The 22067-nt window shown below is 44.1% G+C and overlaps 1 protein-coding gene across 10 annotated transcripts in view; it reads left to right on the plus strand.

The window, feature by feature from the left end:
- Positions 1-22067, plus strand: part of IKBKB (inhibitor of nuclear factor kappa B kinase subunit beta) — a 56912-nt gene that overhangs the window by 13663 nt on the left and 21182 nt on the right. For 9 of the 10 annotated variants that reach the window (XM_073902560.1, XM_073902562.1, XM_073902568.1 and 6 more), the window contains exons 4-7: positions 376-493; positions 3044-3113; positions 19964-20052; positions 21096-21185. In XM_073902560.1, the coding sequence (XP_073758661.1) occupies positions 376-493; positions 3044-3113; positions 19964-20052; positions 21096-21185 (367 nt within the window). The remainder of the gene's footprint in view (positions 1-375; positions 494-3043; positions 3114-19963; positions 20053-21095; positions 21186-22067) is intronic. The other variant, XM_073902567.1, reaches the window with a different exon arrangement.

Consider the following 22067-nt stretch of genomic DNA (forward strand, 5'->3'; position numbering starts at 1 on the left):
ACACACACACACACACACACACACACACACACACACACCCCCATCCCTGCGTGACTGGTCTGAGATTGGAAGTCCCTCTACTTTCTATGCTTTTAAAAGCAGTTTCGAAGTATAGTGAGGACTTGATATGGGCACTCTAAAGAAAATTAAGTTGCACATGAGGCACTCACAGTCCTTGAGCTCATGGTGCTGGGTGGATGCTAACTGACCTGGCACCGAGGTAAGTAGCCCGTGCCTGACCTCTGTCCTCGTGCTTATTCCAGAGGGCCCTCGGCTTGTCCGGGCCTTTGTTGTAAAACTTGTAAAATGGACAGAGGAGGAGAGTGGGTTTGAGCCAGATCCTGGGTTTTTCCCTCATTGCTGTCTCCTTCCTAGGCTGAACCACCCCAATGTGGTGGCTGCCCGGGACGTCCCCGAGGGGATGCAGAACTTGGCCCCCAATGACTTGCCCCTGCTGGCCATGGAGTACTGCCAGGGAGGAGATCTCCGAAAGGTGAGGCTTCCAGGGTGGCGGGGAGCAGCGGGGACGCCGTTCGCCCCTTTCCTCACCGGGAAGCTTGGGCAGCCGTGGTGACTTCAGTGGGCTTGCTTTTCCTTCTCAGATCCCCCTCTTCCATGCTCAGGGTGGGGCGACGTGCATGATGTGAATCAAGAGACTGAATCAGAAGCCCTTAGGGGAAAGCCAGGGAGGGGTCGCTGTATGTATGTCCTGCACCATGATTACTAAAATGACAAGAAAAAGTCACCAGATTTTGAGGACGGGGAAAGACTGGACCAGTTCCAAAACAAACTTTCCCTCCCTGGGCATGTTAGGGCCACCAGCTGTCCTTCAGCGTCCACGTCACTGCTGTCCTATCAGGGCTTTTGTCCCCCAGATGTGGCAGCACTGCAGACAGGGTCACAGAGTGGAGCCGGAAGGGAGCTGGCTTAGTAATCAGGGAACTGGGCTGATGTTCCAGAGCCACCAACTGACTCACCATGTGGGCATTTGTCCCTCTAGTGCATTCACTCCTCCTTACAAGAGCATGTACTTCAGGGTGGGTGACGTCAGCCCTTCCTTGTCTCGGGGATGGTCATGTCTGGCCCCCTCCCCAGTGTCGTCCGAAACGGGATCATACAACCGGCTTTTACACTTGGCCTTGTTTGATTTTCAACATCCCTGTGGTGCTGGTACAACACGATTCCCACGTGAAGGATGTAGATGGATGGTGAGGTGGATTGCCAGGCCTCACACGGCTACAGTGGCAGAGCTTGGGTCACAGCCCATGGGAAGCCAACTGCAGGCCACCTCTCCATCTAGGACACTGAAGAATGCCACATAGTATGAGGCAAAATAGAAGTTGTCTCTGGACAACTAAGTTGTTTTTGTATTGAAAAAGAGGTTGCTCTGTTAGTGCACATCTCCCTGAACTCTTCCCTCTGGAAGAAGGGTCACAATATTTTTGGGGGGGGGCGGGGAGGCAGGATACCCCAGCATTTCTTCTGTCTGGCAGTTTCCTGGACCCAGCATCATGTGCTGTTTCCATTACTTTTTTTGGCCCCTTCTGTCTTCTTTTTGTAAAGGAAACTTTCCACAAGGGTTGATCTGCCTGAGTGGCTTTCTCCTGCCATGGGAGATAGGCGGGTCGAGGGAGTGGTGCAGCAGGATGTGAACAGTCATTGGCATGACCTACAAGCTGGGGACTGATAACGGATGAGAAATGGGGAACTTGATAATGCTTCAGTTTTCCTCTTTGTTTTCCTAACCTTTGACAATCATCTGATTACTAAATGCAGTTATTTAAAATGGGAGCTCGAGTCATGTTGTTGCAGTTGAGTGGTTCTTAGAGGGCAGCATGGGAGTTGGTGGGCTGTGACCTGATTATGGAGGGCTCGGAAGCCTGGCAGAGAACTTGAGACTTGATCATGCAGGCCGCGAAGAGCCAGTCAGCCAGGGAAGAAGATGACGAAAACTGCAGCGTGATTGACCTCGCGTAGGGCACAAGATGATCTGGGGGAGGCGGGTAGCCCTTGCACTCTAAGGGGCCTTTGTCCGTGGGGTCCCCCCACATGGGGTGGGCAGTGCAGGGAGGGCGCCGCTGCCCAGAGCGCCAGAGACCTCTGTTCTCTCTGTGCTCCAAATGAGGTAGCCTGTCTTTCCCTCCTCTCAAGAGTTCAAAGCCTATCCCCCCGCGCACTGAGAGACCAGCTTGGCCAGGATGTGAGCAAATGTAGAAGCCAAAACTGACTGAAAGAGTGAAGTCTGTATGCCCAGCTCAGGAAACGGGCTCTTCGATGTTCTTGGATATAAATATTGGTTAATGACTATAACCCTCAGCTGGGAAGTTATTTTCTCCATTGTTTTCATTTGAGGCCAGCCGCCAGCAGCATATTGAGCCAGGGCCAGGAGGGCAGAGAGGGCACGTGTTTGAGCTCAGGCCTCAGCTAGACACGGCCTCATATTCCAGGGCCGCACTGGGATGGCTGTGTGAGCAGACCTCACGGAACCTCGCCAGTCTCAGGCTCCTCACCTGTGAGGTGCAAATGCCGGCAGTATTTCCCTTGGTGGCAGTGGGAGGATGGATGAAATGAGACAACGTGGGTAGAGCTTCACTGAGCTAAATCGTGTAGAGGTTTGCCGGGTCCCAGGCTCATTAAATATCCCCCGCTACCATCATCACCCCACTGGCCACGTTGGAGAAGTGGTCAGAGCGTGGTGTACAGTGAGTGCCTTCCATCCTAACCTCTTGGGGATGCAGGAGCAGTGGTCCCGTTGTGGCAGAGTGTGGCCTCTGGCCTGCCTCCCTCAGAACTGCGGCTCAGGTGAGCCTGAAAAGCCCTCCTCTGAGAATGACTCAGACACCTCACCTGTGAGTACGTGAGGACTTCTGGGAGTTCTCACTACTGCTTCCTACTTCCCTGCGCAGGCCACCTGTTAGCCTACGTCCCCAAAGCCCCGGGGCTGGGGTGAGCACTCAGATGACTTCAGCTGGGAAAACACACTGTGGGCTTGTCGGTGGTCGGGGACTGCTCACTCTGATGCTTCTTCTCACCTTCTTGACAGTACCTGAACCAGTTTGAGAACTGCTGTGGCCTGCGGGAAGGAGCCATCCTCACCTTGCTGAGTGACATTGGTAAATCCCAGCCCTGGAAGTCAGGCTGTGCCCTCCGGGGAGAGTCTGTGGTGCGCCTGTGAGTCCTGGCGGAGCACAGAGGGGAGCTATTTTGGTCCTCCATTCCCTCCAGAGGGTGGGGTTGAGGGGGCACAGAGTGGGGAGGTCAACAGGGGACTAGTCAGGCAGGTGCTGAACTCAAATAGATTTCTCTTCCTTCCGGACTAGGTCATGAAGTGAATTGTGGGTATATAGAGTAACAGATTTCCTTCCCATTAAAAAGCTCCACTCCCTACTTTCCTGGAATGGCCAGCAATGGAATGGGTTGTCATTTGAATGAATTTCATCCCTTGGCAACTAATTTTTCCACTTCGACATTGGCAGTTCTTTTGCCAATTATAGGCATAGGAAAAACTGCTCCTGCTTAATCCTTTGGTGCTGTTACTGTCCTCGGACACGGACGAGGGTGTCTGCCACTGTCTCTGAGAAGGTCAGGGAAAAGAGTGACCTCAGGTCACAGAGCTCAGGTGCAGTCTCTGGACCCTGGTGCCTGCTCTGGAGGGAGCGTGGACAGGGGTCTCCGCAGGTTAGCACATGGCTCCAGCCTTCAGAGGTGAGAGAGGGCCTGATCCAAACCTCTTTTTTTTTTTAATCTCTGAGGTTGTTGGTACAAGTTGATAGTTTAAAGTTTAAAGTTATCCAGAGCTTATCACTGAGTGTTTGCCCCTAGATGTGGGCACTGATACAGTTTTCATCCCTCTCCCTTGCGAGTTCTTTGATGCTGCATGTTTTTTTCTTTTTGTTTGCTCAAACTTTTTTTTTTTTTTTTTTAGAAAAATGTCAAGTGTATAGAAAAGTTGAAAGAGTAGTACAGTGAAACCCACATACCTTTCAACTGGGTTCACCAGTCATTACCATCTTGCCACATTTGTAAACCTGTGTTTTCTAACTTTTGTCCTGGAAGGATAGGTGGGCCTCCAGGCTCTAAAACGCTTTGCTTCGTAGGTATGGGTCCACCTTTACCTTACCCTGCGCCACTTTTCATAGAGGATGGGCAAGAAGGGAATGAAGGCAGGGAGAGCCCAGCAATGACATCAAGTTATGATCCAAACAATCTGACACAGAAAATTCCATCTCCCTTTGGATGGAGTTCACCGTGAGGACAAGTTGACATTGCACGAGTTTTATCTGATTTGAATGGTGTCCACCACCAGCCAGGCTGGTTCCTTCGTGAGTTGGCCTGTGTGGGTCTGCCGGAAGGGCCCTCTCTGTTTGCCTGGAGGATCTAGTCCATAGGTTAAGAGTCCCACCTGTTTTCCTGACACTTACTTTGCCACATGGCTCACCAAGGCAAGTTTTGCTTAGACAATACTTGTCTTGTTACCCCAGTGACCAGATTATTCATTTATTCTCTGTTGAGGTCCGTTAAAGGCAGGTTAGTAGGTTGGGAATATTCTTTTGCTCTTCATGGGAAACTCATTTTATTTCTCTCTGGTTAGAGCTTTAAGTCATTTTTTAAAACGTTATTCTCTCAGATATTTTTCTTTCACTGATGAGATTATTTGTGCATTCAGCAAATAGTTATTAAGAAAGTCTTTATTGGCAGGAGTACACAGAACATTCTACTTCCTCATATAACTTTTACTTCCTCAAGTGATTCTCTAGTGATATTAAGAGTGCCTCAACTGGTTGCATCTTCTTTGGACTGGGCACATTTTGTATCCAGTTACCATTGACTGGTGTGACAGCCTTCATATTATGTATTGAAGTTGTAGGTGTGTGTTTAAGTCATTCATAAGTCAGAATTATGAATGCTGGTAAGCTCCCAAGTGCGTATGTAGTTCAGCTCTCCTACAGATGGATGAACATTCAAATTCTTTAGGTCACTGATTCCCTGTCTTTCCTCTTCATGACCCTAAACTGGAAATAGTGAGGCTTTGAAGTACTAATGCACTAGAATTAAATTCTTCAAGGCAGAGACTTGAGTCATCGCTGTATCTCCAGCATCTGCAATAGTGGTATCTTATGTAGCAGCTTCTCTGTAAATATCTGTCAAGTGAATGACATAAATCCCAAAGGAAATTAAAATAAGTAAGACCTGCTTAAAAAAAAAAAAAAAGATGTTCACATATAATAAACAGTCCCAGGTCAAATGCCCACTCCTCTACTTATTGGCATTGTGACTTTACGCATGTTACCTAGTTTTTTTTTTAATTTTTTATTGTTATGTTAATCACCATATATTACATCATTTGTTTTGGTGTAGTGTTCCATGATTCATTGTTTGTTCATAACACCCAGTGCTCCATGCAGAATGTTACCTAGTTTTTAAGAACATCTGTTTTATTAGCTGTAGAATGGGACTATCACGTGCCTCATTAGAACTGTTACGAGGATCAAATGAGGTGCTATACCAACAGCTGCTAGCACGGTGTCTCCTGCCCCTAGCATCATGTGCCGCTAGCACATGTTTGTTCCATTCTCATTTCCTTCACCCTCTGGATTTGGATTAATAGCATCCCTTTTGAAAAACATGTCACCCTGATTTGGGATCTGGTAAGCCAGGCTGCTGGTTGCCTTGTTGAAACTTCCCTTCCTGGAAATGGTTACCTTTCATACCTGTTCCTGTGTCAGTCACTTTTTGGAGGCAGTCACATCCCCTGGTATTGTGGTTGTGGAGGTTGTTGATAAGCTTGTATTTTACTTTCATTCCCATTTCTGATTTGTGTACAAGATTTATCAAATTTATTTCTTTTGCAAGGATCTCCCCACTGAAAGTTCAAAAGCTTTTCTTGGAGCTCATCTAACATAACTCTTTTGTATTCTGAAACATTTCCTGAGCATATTTTGTTCTAGTTTGTTCCAAGTGCTGGCCTCATGTTTCCTTTGTTGGAGTTGCCACTGCTGTTCTCTGCTGGGTTGACTTCAGATAAGGGGCAGAGCCACACCCTTGACCACGGGGTCCAGAATTCATTGTCTTCTCTTCTGGATTAAACCTGTTTTAACGTAAAACCTCTTCTGCGCCACTAACCTTACAGAGATGCCCACTCAGAGCAGCATCAAGATAATAGAAAAGATTTTTCCAATGAACTTTATATTGGCCAAGAAGATAGTACAGAGTACACATGAGAAAATGAGCAGTTGCCTGGTGAGCATGTGCCAGGACAGAACTATTAGACAAATTCTTTTTTTTTTTTTTTAAGATTTTATTTATTTATTTGAGAGAGAGAGCGCGCAAGTGAGCACGAGCGGTGGGGGGTGAGGGGGGGGCCGTGGGCAGAAGGAGAGGGAGAAGCAGATTTCCTGCCGAGCAGGGAGCCTGATGTGGTCTGAGCCGTGTGACCTTAGGTGAAGGCAGATGCTTAACTGAGCCACCCAGGCGCCCCAGACAAATTCTTTTATGCTGGTAAAAGATCAGGAGACAGGTACAGATGCAGCCAGAAATGATCTGTATTTCCATATAACCCTAAAATAGCTCAAGGAGGTTACATCTAAGTGAACTCTATTTAAGCAGTCTTGCTCATTATCCTTTGGAAAATATTGGAGTGTGTTTCCTTTTGCCAGCAGAGGTACAAACTCCTGAGACAAGGTTGAGGGACAGATGGACACACTCCGGAGGCCCATGTCTCCACCGTCTGACAGGGACCTGCCTGTGCCTTGGCCAGCTGGGTGGTCCCTGTTGTGTGATCTCATGGCCTTATTGGGTCTTAAGTCTGAGTCAATCTTCCTTGATTCTCCAGATGGTCAGTTCACTGTGGGGACTGACCATCGTGTCCTCTGAACCTTCAGGAACCCCACTCCCCATCTCATCTGTGCTGCATTTTCAGAGTCACCATTTCTGTCCCTGTTGGAGCTGCTCCTCTCAGGCAGCAGTACATCAACATTAAAAAGCAGAGAGGGTTTCAAAGAGAATACAGGGCTTTAGGGAAGAGAACTTCAGTCTTTGAATCAGAAAATTGGCCTCTCTATTTAGTGTTTCTCTCTAATTGTGGATTTCTAATACAAGAGGATTATCTGATCTCAGAAATTCAGGTCATTGGTATATAAAGTATGTTGGAAAGCATACAGGAACTTTATAATAATAGAAGACAACTGGCTTTTGGTCCTGGCTTCTCCATGTTCCCAGCTCTGTCACCTTGGGCAAGGACCTTTTGGTCTGTTTATCTTTTCATTTCTTCTCTATGGAAAACGATGGTAACTTTCTGGGCCAACATGTCCTCAACTTTAAAACGAAGGGGTTGAGATAGGTGGTCTCTAAGGTCCCTTGTAACTAAATATTTCGTTTTTATTATTCAGGGGCTGGTTTTCAGAATGGGTGCCCCAGAATGTCTTTGACACCCTCTCCACTGTCCCAGCCTGACCGTGTGCCCGGTGTCTCTCGCCTCTCCCCTAATGTGTCATCTTCCCCCAGAGTTTTGTCTAGATGCTTTCTGTTCATTCCTGGTCCATCCCCTTTGTCCCTGTCTGCACCTGGACTGACTGCCCACTGCTTTCCAGTATTCTGTTTGCCAGGCTGTTCTCACAACATCTTTATCAACCATATTCTCTCCAAAGTCTGTGTATTCAACCCTGAGCTCTATCGTCAACTCCATACCCATGTCTATGTACTTCTCCCAAAGTCGTTACCAAATGGAAGTCCTGGTAGATTTCTTCCTTAAGCCAGATCCTTTCCCGGCATCCCTTTGTTGTATCACCAGCCCATCTTCCCATCGGCAACCCAGACATGAATCTTGTGTCTTAGAACCTGCTCTCTTCCTGCTCCATACCCTCTCATTTAAAGGCTCCAGATCCTTTCAGCCCTCCTTCGTGTCACATATCCCGTTTTTCCTCTCTATTCCCACTGCCTGCACTATGTCAGTGTCAGAGCAAATCATTGTCATGACCCCTCACCCGGCCTTCCTAGCCCCATCTTACTCACCCATCTTCCATGCTTTTGAAGAGGACACTTTTATCATAATCCTTCGAGGCCAGACCTCTTCACCTCACTTTTTTCTCAATCCACTGTCACCAACTTAGCATCTGTATGGCTCTCAAAACCCCCTTAATCAACCCTCCTGCTACCCTTCGCACATGGCCGCTCTCTTTAGAATGCTGCTCTTACACCTCCCCAACGATCCTAAGTCTTCCTGTCTTCCAGGACACGGCTTTAGACCTGCCCTGGCCCGTCACTCATAGTGGTTCTCCTTCTCATGGCTTTCCTCCGCCCGCTGCCTCCTGCACTCGGTACTTGGTGTCTCTGCTATTGCTATGGGATCTCTGCCCATGCTTGACCGTGGAGACTGACTTCTGGCGCGGGAGCTGCCGGCCAGACTCTGCAGTAAGTGAAGAAAATGCCTTGCTTCAGTGGTACATTTCCCATGATACCTAGGAAATACAAGACACCTTATCAGTACTTGTTGAACGAACGAGAATGGTTGTGCACTTTTCTCCCAGCACTCAGTGTGACTGCCTTGCTACCTTGCTGATTAGTCATAGGGGCTATTTTAGCTGAGAAACCCTCAGCTGGATGAAATCTTTCTCCATGTGTTCACACTGGGCCTTCTAATATGTTTTGTTTGGAAAGTCTAGTGACAGCAGAGTGACTGGCACATAGTAATATGAAATGTGCAAAAACAAAATGCAGCTGAGTCGATTTTAAAGATCTTATTGACTTTATTCAGTGATTCATGAATTGGGCAGTGTCCGATTTAGCAAATAGAAAGGAGCTCTGAAGAGCTGTAGAAAATGAAAGACTTTGATAGGCAGAAGGGGGCAGGACAAGGAAGTCACTAGCAAAGAGTGGATTGGTTTAGGTAAGGTCACCTTTCTTTGGAGATGGCAGGGGTCCCATCAGGCAGATTACCTCATTAATGCAGACCAGGTAATTCCAGACTGACTAAGATTACATTCTTGGGAGAGGCTGAATCTATGGTTAGGTTAGGTCTTAAGTCTTGGTTTGGTGACGTGGGCTTAGCACAAGTGACTCCATTTTGGGCCTTTTATCTCTCTCTCTCTCTCTCTCTCTCTCTCTCTCTCTCTCTCTCTTTTTTTTTTTTAACAATTCCTCCCTTTTGATTAGACTTTCAGCTTAACTAAGAGATGTGATCAAAATTTAAGGAATTAGCGCCACTCCCAGCTACTGCTCTGAAGTTCTTACAGCTTTTGCCGAATCTGTGGTATTCACAGGTCACGACTTCAGGTTCTCATTTTTTCAGTCAGTAACTCTCTTCATTCCTTTTTTGACATTCTAGTCTTAGGGAGATCATTTGGTGGTTAGTGGCAATGAACATGCATTTAAAACTTTTTGAGGAAATACAGTGCACCAAGGAGATGACTGTGATTATTATATGCAGGGTGATTCCTGATGTCTAGAGTGCACTTCAAAGCCATGGTCTCAAGACCCAAACCAATCAAAATCAAATAAAGAATAACCGTGTTGAGTCCCTTTGTTAAGCCAGGCAGCTCAGTTCAGTGATTTTATGTAGCTGAGTTCCAGCTTCCCCAGAAGTGTTAATCCAGGGGCAGCAAGCATTGTTGCCCATAGCACAGACACCTTGCTCAGCTGACGGATTATCAAGAAGGACTGTCCTTTTATCAAGCACAACTTTGGTCAGAGTCTAAGGATTTTTGTTGGGCACCTGTTGCTTTAAGAGTTAAGGAGAGCATCTTGATCATTTGTACCCCTAACTGGGAAAGCAAGGGTCTGCAGAAGGGAGCTAATTTTGAATGCCTCCTGGTAATTCCCATTTGAGCCTATGGCACAGGACTGGCATGGAGGCCGGTAAAATTTAGGGGTCTGTGGTCCACACAGGCGGTTTTTATTCTCATTACCCTTGCCTTGTGTCCCTTTCTTTGTGTAGAGCCTGGATGCAAGGTTCCCTGGGTTTGGGATTGTTAACCAGACACCAGGAAATGGTCCCCCCCGGGGTTAGGGAGTCTGACACAATAGAGAGGGGGTAGAGTTTGTTCTAGAGAAACTGACACATTGGAAATCGTACATTTGTGATAGGCAGAACTGCACAATCACCACCATTGTGGCCTACCCAACAGTTATTTGGGGGTTGGGTTACCCCCTTAGCAGTGGCCTGCAAGGTACAGAGGACAGTGTTCTCTTCCCAGGCCAGTGCCAGAGTAAAGGGCAGAAAAGGAGGAAGAAAGGATTTCATGTTTAAAGTATGAAGTCTTGATCTGGTGGCTTGGGTGGAAGTAGACTACTTTGGTGTTAACTATTTCTCTTGCTAGTCAATTTGATTTTGAGGTCTTCACCTGGTGTGTAGTCCCTGAAGTCTGAAGGAGCCCTTTTTAACTGGTAGATGTGGACCTAAGTCCATGAAGTCTGGCTGCCATTTGTGTGGTGAGGAGGACCTGGTGTAGTCCCTTCCAAGGAGATTCAAGGGCAGTCTTTGTCCTTATTGATTCCAAATCAGAAGGAGTAGGAGAAAATTAGAAATGTTAGTTTGGAGAATCATAGCTAGATATTTGAAGAGACTAGAAGAATTCAGGATCCAGTCCAGTTTACGGGTATATAACAAAACCTCAAAGAAGATTAACAGGACTAGAATCTAATATTTACAAAAGTGCAAACAATTTTTCTCTACAGTTACCCCCATTTTTAAATTAAAGATAATTGCAGTAAAACTGATTTGTTTGCATTCATCTTGGCCTGATTACTTAGATAAATGCAGCAAGAATAGTGATTAGTCATATAAGCTCCGTTTACGACTACTTTGTGGAACTTTTCATAATCAGATTGCACTCTTAAAAGCCTCTGAGGCCAGGAAGCCACTCCAAAGACTTACCATCAGATTTTACCTGCAGTACCAAAAATTTGGGTGAATTTCTCTCTCCTCGAGGTTCCCCTAAATATCCTGAGGTTTCTGGGCCTGCCGGGAGTGACCTTTCTTACTCATCTGGTAAGGCTGCTAGGAACCTTTTATAAGCAAGGTACCAAGTAATTTTTCCAAACAGTTCCTTAAACTGTCCCGTCATAAACATCTTTCTTAAATGTGACATTTCAGTCAAGTCCTTGGTAATATAGCCCACGTTTTTAATTTTGTCCTGTTACAAGGAGAATGGAGTCTTACTGAACTTACACAGTTACCTAACTATATTATCACGATAAGAATACTCAAGAGTTTCTGGATTCTGGAGGGATCAGGTAGGGAGAAAAAGGAAAGGTTTTATTCATACTTTTGTTACAAAGATATGCTTTATCAAATGGCTGTAAGTCACAGGTAGCTTAAAAACTTTCCTTAAATCTGGAAAGGAAAAACAAAACATTGAGGAACCAGCTGTGTTTCAAACAAAAAGTCATAATAATCATCCTCCTCCAGTCATTCAGTCATTTAATTAACATCTGTTCTGCTTGAATCCAGTTCTTCCATTAGTTCTGGAAATTCTTACTGAGGACAGTTTTATGATCTTAAAGTGATCAGAAACCTGTACTCGCCAAAGTTTTTTCCAGAGTACAAACCTGTTCTCTTTGAAGACGGAGCACTTGCACAAAAACACTTTCTTAAGAGCATCAGAGTAGAACAGTAACTCTCAGCAAGTGACAATTGTTAAAAATGCCCATTGTTAAAAATCTGAGAGTTCATTTGATTAGGAAATTTAGTAATTTCTGTGATATACAACATTTTAGGATAATAACTGGAATTATTATTGGGGTAATATTCTAGAACATGTAGATTTCCAGGAATTTCATAGTTTCTGGAACACTTACATATCTACACAAGTACAGAATAAAGAAAGCTTAGTATTACTCCCCACTTGACAATGCTTTCCATGTAATTTAACACAGTAAATAAGCCCAATTAGTTTTTCACACCCCTTTGTATGGAGAGAGTAAATCTTTTGAGATGTTCCAGGAGCCCTCTGCAAAATATCAGGTAGTTCAAGTCAGAAAGACTTCATTTAGACCAGTAGTCCAAGAAAACTTTGTCCTTTTAACAGAGAAAACCAAATTCTAATTTTGTACCAGCTTATTTTTGATCTTAAAAAACTCCTTTTTTATTCAAATCAATTCATTTTAATCTTAGCTAACTTGACCACACATAAAATTCCTTTCTCAGGATTTCCTTTTTTACAAACCTTCTACATCTTTTTTACATTCAGATTTTGTCCTGTGTCTTTCCTCTTTTCCATTCTGAAATAAACAGCCTCACTTTAGGACAAAATGTCTTTTCCCTCAACAAAAATGCCTCTCTGTTCCTCATATCTTCTTTTACCAAAAACACACCCTGCTTTTGTTGTGTACAGAGATGTTTCTCTTATCATTTACAGTAGCTTTGATTACGTATTATTTAGAATTTTTAATCCTTAGAAACTTTATAGTGAAAACTAAGACATAAGCAGTTGTGAACTGCCTGTTACACCAACATTCATTACCATGCAAATGTATGAATATATTTAATAATTTTTAGAAGCATATACTTTTGTTTAGACTACCCAGGGAAACTTCTTGAGATATTAGACAAAGTCAGCCATCATCCTGTTATTTTTCCTATTGATGATATAATATAGATATCATATGTTCATATATTATCACATAGATAATATCAGGTTATTTGACTTGTAAACCTATGTAGAATAAATGTTCTCTGTCTGCATCATATTTAATGCTGACAACACTGAAGACGTCTATTTTAATTGAACCAACAAACTTAAATTAACTTTTAATACTGAATATTTTCCCAGAACATGTGAACCTGAAAGGCATTTGGGTTAGTTTCTATTATATTTCTGAGAATTTTAGGAATACTTCATATAAATGCTTGTTTGTTTTTAAGCCAATTAAATAGAGCCCTTTTGCATATGAATTTTGGCAGTACCATTCAGAGGAAGAATATGCCACACATCTGCAACACACATACGTATAGGCACCCATAAACATACAGACATATGCAAACAGAGCCCTTATAGCTTTCATTTTAAAATTTTAGCAATAAGATGGGTATGATAATGCAAAACTCACTAATTTATAAAAGAGAATTTGGATCCAAATCATGTTTCTGGCAGATGAAATAAGGTTATCTGCTTAGGTGCTTAAAGCTTTTTCTACCAATATTTGTGGGGAAGACACTTAAGATTTGTAGTTGTCCTTAAAAGTAAATGTATGGAAGCTGTGGACCAAATTTGGGACAAGGGAGCTTCTACAGCAATTTGTATTTGTAAATAGCCTCCCCTGCTTTTTTCTTAAGTCCTAGGAATTGGGAATGGTCTAGATGAGAGTTCCTGGAGACAACCAGGTAGAGCATTTACCTCTCAAAGGCTCAGGGAAAGAGTGCAAGTTCCTCTAAGAAGTACTTTTGGGGGTGCCTGGGTGGCTCAGTCAGTTAAGTGTCTGCCTTTGGCTCAGGTCGTGATTCTGGGGTCTTGGGATCGAGCCCTGCATCAGGCTTCCCGCTCAGTGGGGAGCCTGCTTCTCCCTCTCCCTCTGCCATTCCCCCTGCTTGTGCTCTTTCGTTCTCTTGTCAAATAAATAAATAAAATCTTTAAAAAATAAAAAATTAAAAAGATTTAAAAAAAGAAGTACTTTTGTTCCCTAATGTCAGAATTTTCACAGTCCTTACAAGACTTTTGAGAAAACTAGGGGAGGTTTTGGGGTTGGTAAAAAGGATAGGTGGGCTTTGAATTGTTTCTAGAGCTGCATTTCTGGTTTTGTAAAGATTTGTAAGGTAAGGACAGTTGCTTTTAATTTCTCAAGGAATTGGGCTGTATCTTAAGTGATAACATAGGCCGATCTACCCATTTAAACCACATTATCTTTAATTTGCTTTTTTTTATATCAAGGAGAAGATTTCTAATTAAAATCAAAAGTTTGCTGTGTTCTAGATTTAGAACCATTTGTCTTTGGAATGTTTAGCAAATCCTTCTGCAAAGGCTTCAGAAGTTTTTTTCTTTCCCTCTGGATACATAGTTTTATTTTAGTTTAGGGGAGAAGGCCTAAAAAAAAAAATTACCTCTCAGGCTCTGAGTATCAGCTTCCAATTTGGCCAACTTCTGACCACTGTGTTATTTTTAAAAAGTCCTTTCAGGGGCACCTGGCTGGCTCAGTTGGTAGAGTGTGCGACCTTTGATCTCAGGGTTGTGCGTTCAAGCCCCATGTTGGGTGTAGAGATTACATGGAAAAAAAAAAAGTCTTGTCAAATATTTTGTCAAGTTGGAGCTGGGACAAACAGTAAATATTCCTGGCAGTATTGAACAATCCTTTGGACTCAAGAGGCCTCCCCAGAGAGGATGCAAAAGATATTTCCTTTTCTTTCCTCTCTCTACTGGGTACTAGAGACAGATATCAGGAAGAGCTGACTCTAGTAAGAATTCTCAGCTTAGCTGGCTTCTGCCAGTCTTTAAGGATCCCATCTGTAGACTCTGAGGGGGTTTAAAGTAGAGAGTGTAGCTCCTGTGTCTACCAGAATTTGGTAAGGATTTTCATTAGTTTTAATTTCAGTTTCCCCTTAGCTGTTTAAGGGAATAATGTAGCACTTTACCAGAAAATCCCTCAGAGTCTCATAATTGGGGGCCTTCTTTCGGAGGCAGATATGTGAAGGACATGCACAAAACCTTTGAGAAAACCTTTTTTCCAGTGTCCCAGTTGATTGCCAATGAAACATTGATTTCCAAGCCGGTTTTTTGATAATGCACCCCTGGGACGAGGCAATGCAGAAGACCTAGGTGTTTTGTTTATTTATTTATTTATTTATTTAGTTAGTTAGTTAGTTAGTTAGTTAGTTGGTTTTGAGAGAGAGAGAGAGGATGGGAGGAGCGTGTGTATGAGTGGGGGGGTGGTGGAGGTACAGAGGCAGAAGGAGAGGGAGAGAGAATCCTAAGCAGGGTGTACATTCAGCACGGAGCCTGGTGCGGAGCTCAACCCCACAACCCTGAGATCACTACTCGAGCCAAAATCAAGAGTCAGACACTCAACCAACTGAGCCACCCAGGTACCCCTAGGTGTTGCTCTAGATACATTTTGTGTCTGATTTTTCATTAGCCTCTTTGCAATGAAACTTTCAATGAAGCTATTTTGAAATCTTGAGACCTTTTGAAAGCTTCTATACATCTATTAAAATAGGTATCCCGTTCTATTTGATTTGGGAACCCTTGCGTTTAAGTGTACTTCTGAAATAAAGTGTCTTGTTTAATTGGAATGTTCCCCATATTGGTCATTGTAATTCTAGGTTGTCCTTAGTAAGATTTTGTCATTTTTGTAGGTATTTATACCTTCCCAAATTGTAGTTCTTAGTCATTAAATAAGCAGGTTGCTGGAAGGTAGTGCACTCAACTCTTTGGAATTTAAGGACTTTTTTTCTTTCTTCCTTTTTTTTTTTTTTAGCTAAGTCTTTGATTCCCTTGGAGCCAACCTAATACCTAAGGGGAATGTGCTGGTGGTTTAGTGATTATAAGGTGTTGTATGGGATACCACACTGTGTGGAAATTTTCTTGAGGTTGCAGGTGCCCTAGTGTCAATCTAACCCAACTTGTAACCAATTTATTCTTAAGTTAGGTGACCAATTTAAAACACAGGAGTCTCAAGAGTTAGGTAGCATGCGTTCTAACAGCTTTTACATGCTCAGTTGTACCCACTAGTTTTGTGGATTTTGGCTTCTGAGATTAACAATAGCCTTCACCTACACAAATCACAGTGGACCCAGTCTGACCCTGGTCGGTAACCACCAGCAGTGCTCACATGGAACTGGGGACTGGGGAAAGGACTAAAGCAACAAACGCCAAAGAATGGGGACTGCAGGCTGGGATTCTAAACAGATGGAGAACTGTGAACTGGACTGCCAGCAGTTCCCGAGGTGGAATCTGGGGACTGAACCAAGGGCTAGGGATTCCAATCAAATGGGGAACTGTGGAAAGCCAGTTAGGTGGGGAGCCATCTTATTGCCAGTTAGTGCAAAGAGCCGAGCTCAGAACCAAGAGGAACTTACCAATGGCCCTTGGACAGCAAAAAGGAGAACTTGAAGGGTTCGAGGGTACCATGCCTGTGTTTCTAGTTGCTGAAGTTATCAGAAGTTTCCTTCGGATCCCACGGTTGTCACCAAATGTATTGGAAAAACAGAAGCCAGCTGAGTAAATTCTAAAGATCTTGTTGGCTTTGTTCAACTATTCATGAATTGGACAGCGTCCTGTCTAGCAAACAGAAAGGAGTTCCAAAGAGCCGTACAAAATGGAAGACTTATAGACAGAAGGGGGAGGGACATGGTAGTCACTAGCAAAGAGGTGGATTGTTTCAGGTAAGGTCACCTTCCTTTGGGGGTAGCAGGGATCTATCAGGCAGATTACCTCGCTAGTGCTGACCAGGTAGTTCTAGACTGACAGGCTGAAAATGCAGTGAGGTGAGGTGCTTTTTTTTAAATATTTAATTTTTTTTTGAGAGAGAAAACATGAGCAGGGGGAGGGGCAGAGGGAGAAGCAGACTCCGCGCTGAGCCAGGAGCCTGATGCAGGGCTCTATCCCAGGACCCCGGGATCATGACCTGAGTCGAAGGCGGACGCTTAACTGACTGAGCCCCCAAGCACCCAGTTAGGTTAGGTATTAAGTCCCTGTTGGTGATGTGGCCTTAGCACAAGGGGCACCATTTTGGACCTGTTTCTTTTTTAACATAGTCAATTTTTATTGAGTGAACAAACATCCTGTGCTACTTCTTAGTCACTGGTGACTTAAATCAGTTGGTGACTGTCTTTCCTTTCTCATCTCTTTGTCAGTTTTTTGGTCCATTTATCTTTCCATTCCTTTTCCATGGAACGTATCCTAAACAAGATTTTTTTTAAAGATTTGATTTATTTGAGAGAGAGAGCATGAGCAAGGGGGAGAGGCAGAGGGAGAGGGAGAAGCAGACTCCTCACCAAGCAGGGAGCCCAACGTGGGGCTCGATCCCAGGACCCTAGGATCATGACCCGAGCCGAAGGCAGACGCTTAACTGACTGAACCACCCAGGTGCCCCAAACAAGAATGTTCTTAAGGGAGTTTAATAATCCCTTTAAATTTGGGGTGTGGTAAATAGGAATTCATCGATACAACTCTTACAAAACTGCTTTTCTGCATGGAAATCTCGCTGGTCCTGGCTGGTCCCTGATTTGTGGTTGTAATCTGAAAAAAATATGTAAGAGCTGTGATTTGAAATTCTGGTTCATCAGTAAGAACTCCAGAGCATAGCATTCTTCAGTTAGATATTTATGTCTTCTCATGAACTAAGGGAAAGTTGGGGTAACTACCCGGTTGCCATTCCCGACAGGGATAACAGAGAAGGCTGTTGTTCTCCTGTGGCAAGCCCTTAACCTGGACCCTCTCTACAGTCTTTCCTAGGAAATGTCAACTGTGTAGCTTAAAAGTTCACAAAGAGTCAGTACTTCTTACAACTCTTTTCTAGAATTAGAATGTGAGAAATTAACTTTTAGGCTTTACGCTCTGTGGTATGATTTTCAGTTTTTACACACATGTATTAACACTATCACTAAGGGTTTAGATTTTTTTTTTAAATATTTATCTGACAGCATAAGCAGGCGGAGAAGCAGGCTTCCCGCTGAGCAGAGAGCCTGACGTGGGACTCGATCCCATGACCTGAGCCGAAGGCAGACGCCCAACTGACTGAGCCACCCAGGTGCCCCAAGGGTTTAGATTTTTAATAACCTTTCAGATGCAAAAGTATTTTTCTTAATCTCAAATTCTCATTTTCCATCCAATTAGATTAGGTTCTCTCATCTCGAGACAAGTTTGACTCATTCTGTGACGCTGCTTCTCAGGTTCTATTTTGCAAAATGCAACACAGTCAGGCTGTGCCTTTTACAGACTGATTCAGTAAGGGGAGGTGTTTCAGAGTTGTTGCCTATCGAAATTTTTACTATCTTATTCAGTCCAACAAACTACATATAACAATATTTGAAGAATTCTTTATTTCCAGACGTAATATTAAGTTGACAGAGGTATTTGAGAACAAATGTCCTGAGATGAGGGTTAAAGTTTGTTATGCACAGTTGCTTACATGTAAATAGCTATTAATAGTAATCAGGGGATTAGTTACCAGCTTGTATCCCTCCTCACTAAAGATCAAATGTAAGTATTTTACTCCAAGCTATGCAATAAGCATCCTTATCTATATGTTATGGAGCTTTGACTTTATGAGCTAGATTACTAGAGGTGGAGATAATGGGTCAAACAATATGTACATTTAAGACTCAATAGATATTGTGGTATTTCCCGAAAAGGCACAGCATATGTACTCCTTTAGCCATGTAGGGAAATGCCTTTTATTTCTCATCTGAAATTCTTGCCGATTGAAGGGGAGGAAGAAGGCATTTCATTTTGCTTTATTTTTATTAATTTTTAAAATATTTTAAAAAAGATTTTATTTATTCATTTGAGACAGATAGAGAGAGAGAGCATGAACAGAGGCAGAGGCAGAGGGAGAAGCAGACTCCCCGCTGAGCTGGGATCCCAGGACCTGACATCATGACCTGAGCCCAAGGCAGACGCTTAATCATCTGAGCCACCCAGCCACTCTTCATTTCACTTTAATTTGCAGTTTGTGGATTACTCATGAGCTCAAGCAACTTTGTGCAGAGTTGTTCACTTTTAGAGTAAATTGCTCCCTTTTCTCCTGAGCTGCTTTCTTACTGATTTGTAAGAACTTTTTGTCCATTAGGTATATTTGCTGTCATGTATGTTGCAGTTGTTTTTTTCTAGACTTGTTGTCTCTCGACTTTGTGTATAGCCTCATGTTGCCATAAACTTTTTTTTTTTTAAAGATTTTATTTACTTATTTGGCACAGAGAGAGAGCAAGCACAAGCAGGGGGAGCGGCAGAGGGAGAGGGAGAAGCAGACTCCCCACTGAGCAAGGAGCCCGATTCAGGGCTCGATCCCAGGATCCTGGGATCATGACCTGAGCTGAAGGCAGACACTTAACTGACCAAGCCACCCAGGCGCCGCAGTCTATTGAGTTTCTAAGCATAAAGTCATATCAAATACAGATAATTTTATCACCTTCCAGTATTTACCCCATTTTTTTCTTTTGTAGTACAATGAGCTAGGACTTCTGTTAAAGTTATTAAACCTCTTTTATGGGTGCAGATCACATCGGGCTTGGAGCCCTGCTGCAGCGGGAGCCCTGGTACTCTGTGCCATGGCCCTCCCATATGACATGCTCACATCTCTGCACAGCCAGGGTCACGCAGGCTCTTTCCTTCCTTCCCAGCTGGATTCTGAGCTCTTGGGCATCATGTCTCTTCTTTTATGTCCTTCCCAGAGCCCAGCAGAGAACTGAGCACATAACAAACACATGTTGAACTGTCAGATTCGTGGAATGTGCTCCTTGTCTCTTCTTCAGGGCTCTCCGCTTCTTTCTTGAAGCTGGCCTCGGACATCAGTGGACGTTAGATCAGATGACCAGAGTGCTGTCTGCCCAGAAGGTCCTTCTCCTTTACCCACCCTGTGGAGTTTAGACTTTTGAGCCTCTACACCAGAGACGTTCCCCTTCTCAAACTTCATCAGCGTCACCTGAGATCTTGTTAAAACACAGATTGTGGGGTCACCCCTACATTTCTGAGTTAGTAGGTCTGGGGTGGGACTGCAGAATTTTGCGTTTCTTACAAGTTCAGACGCTGCTGGTCTGGTAGTGCAGTTTGGAAACCACGGCTCTAGACTAATTGGTGACTTTGTGCGAAAAAGCCAGATTCCTGTGGTGCTCCAAATTCTGCTCAAGTAACCAGGTCCCCCTTCACGTCACCCCAGGAGCTTCTGCCCCAGGCCTTGTCCCTCCCTCTGAGTCTGCGCTGAAAGTCAGAGTGTGTGTCAGGGGCACACAATATTCATCTTTCACAGGATAGGCGATTTTGAAGTGAAACACATTTTGTAGGTTTAATGAAAATTGACCCCCTTTCCACCCTCTCAGCCTCTGCACTTAGATACCTTCACGAAAACAGAATCATCCATCGGGATCTAAAGCCAGAAAACATCGTCCTGCAACAAGGAGAGCAAAGAGTGAGTCACCTTCCTGGAAGGTTCTGGGGACTACCTCAGGGGAGCTGCTCTAGCAGAGAAAGAACACCCTTTGTATCTTTATGTTTGTGTTTCCTTGACTTTGTATTTGCTTTGATTCTCTGGGAACACTTTTTGATTTCAGCAAACAGAATTCAGCAAAAAACTTGCTTGCAGATGGAGGCAAATTTGAATGGATCACATTGTTGCCCAAGTTACAGGAATCTGATAAGGAAAATAATGTTTCTCTTCCCACGTCCGCCCCAGCCTTTGGGACCAGCCCCTCTGAGAAATAGATTTTTTGTTTTCTGTGTGTTCGAGAGCGCAGCTTTTGATGCTAACCTGGAAACCAGCTCTGAGCTGGTTCTGGATGTGATGCAGAGGAGGCATTTGGAGCTGACACCTGCCCATAGAGCCTGGCCCAGCCTGCAGTCTCTCCAGAGCACTTTGGGACCCTCCTCAGGGCCCCTCCTGCTTGGGTGTGGCGGTTACCTCCCCATGGGGCTTGGCGCTATACCCTTTCATAGCCTTGTTTGTTTAGCTGGGGGTGACAAGCAGGGGCTCAGCTGAGTGGAATATAGTAACCCAACCTGTGGGCCACTCAGTCTTTTCTGGTGGAGCTTCCATCAGCATTCTGGGCCTGACCCCTGACTGTCCTAGCGCTCACCTTGGTTCCAGTTCACACTCCTTCTTGCCAGTAGTTCTAAGATTTGAGAACTACGGGTATTCACTGAGGAGGTCTTTCACCTCATCAAGTCCAGATTTAGCAATCTTGAGGGCTGGTGCAGAGTCCATTCATTTTGACCTTCCTCTGGTGAGTAGTTGCAGAGCAAAGGAGAACATGTGCCTTTTTTCAGCATTTTTACCCTGTATTTTTTCTCTTGCTCTCTTTCTGCCATGTTGAAGGCAGTCTCCTGTGTGGTTCTTAGGAATTCAGGATCTAACACCACCTGGGAATTCAGAATATCCTCTGCTCTGGTCAGCAATCTGTTCTTATGGGAGGACAGTGTATTCTCATAATCCTCCAATTTTTCCCTTTTTTTCAGTTAATACACAAAATTATTGACCTAGGATATGCCAAGGAACTGGATCAGGGCAGTCTTTGTACTTCCTTTGTGGGGACCCTGCAATACCTGGTAAGCAATGGGGTTTACATGTTTGCTTATCAGCTGCTCTCTGACGGCTCTACGTGGGTGGCTCCTCTCTGTCCTTGCCTTCTAGTATCTAAGTCTTGCCAGCTCTTTAGAGGTTTCCCAGAAGTATAGGAATTATTGTATGACAGAGACATACTCTGTTCAAGTCAGCACTTTTTGCCAGTGGAGGCCCAATGGAAAGATAGTCGTCTTCTCTGATGTCAAAAGGGCTTTGCTAGTGTGTGTTCTCGCGCACACATCCCGTAACATCTTGGGCTTCAGTATTTTATCTGAAAATGAAGAGTTTAAACTAGATTCATGCTGGTCTGTAGAAGCCACAGTTTCCATGACATGTCTTGGGCCACCAAAAAGGAACTGAACTCTGAGCCCCCACCCCTTCTTTACATTATTTGGTCTGAATATTGGGGTTCTATTTGAGTCATTCATTCAGGAAATACTGAGTATAGTCTATGTTTGCCAGGCACTGTGCTGGGAACTGGCGATGGATTGGTAAAGAAGACAAGCATTTCCCTGGTCTTTAGGAGTTTGGAGTTTAGTGAGAAAGCAGGCATTGACCCCACACTTACACAGATAACTAAGAAATTAAAATTGTGACAAGTGCTACAAAGGGAAAGTGCAGGGTGTTATAAGAATATGTATTAGGAGGACCTCACCTAGTCTGGGACCTGAAGGATGAGTAGATGCAAGGGGCTGGAGGTCGGGGAAAGGAGAGGAAATTGAAGCAAAGGATGTAGTCCATGGAGAACCAGAAGGACATTGAAGGGTTTTAATTTGGAGAGGAATTGGGTTTACCCTTTGAAAAGATCACTCTTGATGCAGTGTGGAGAACGAATTATACTGAACAAGAGTAAATAGTGAGCGAGT

This window comes from Callorhinus ursinus, unplaced genomic scaffold (assembly GCF_003265705.2).
Source record: "Callorhinus ursinus isolate GAN/ISIS: 27379988/994484 unplaced genomic scaffold, GSC_fseal_2.0 scaffold17, whole genome shotgun sequence".
Taxonomy (NCBI): domain Eukaryota; kingdom Metazoa; phylum Chordata; class Mammalia; order Carnivora; family Otariidae; genus Callorhinus; species Callorhinus ursinus.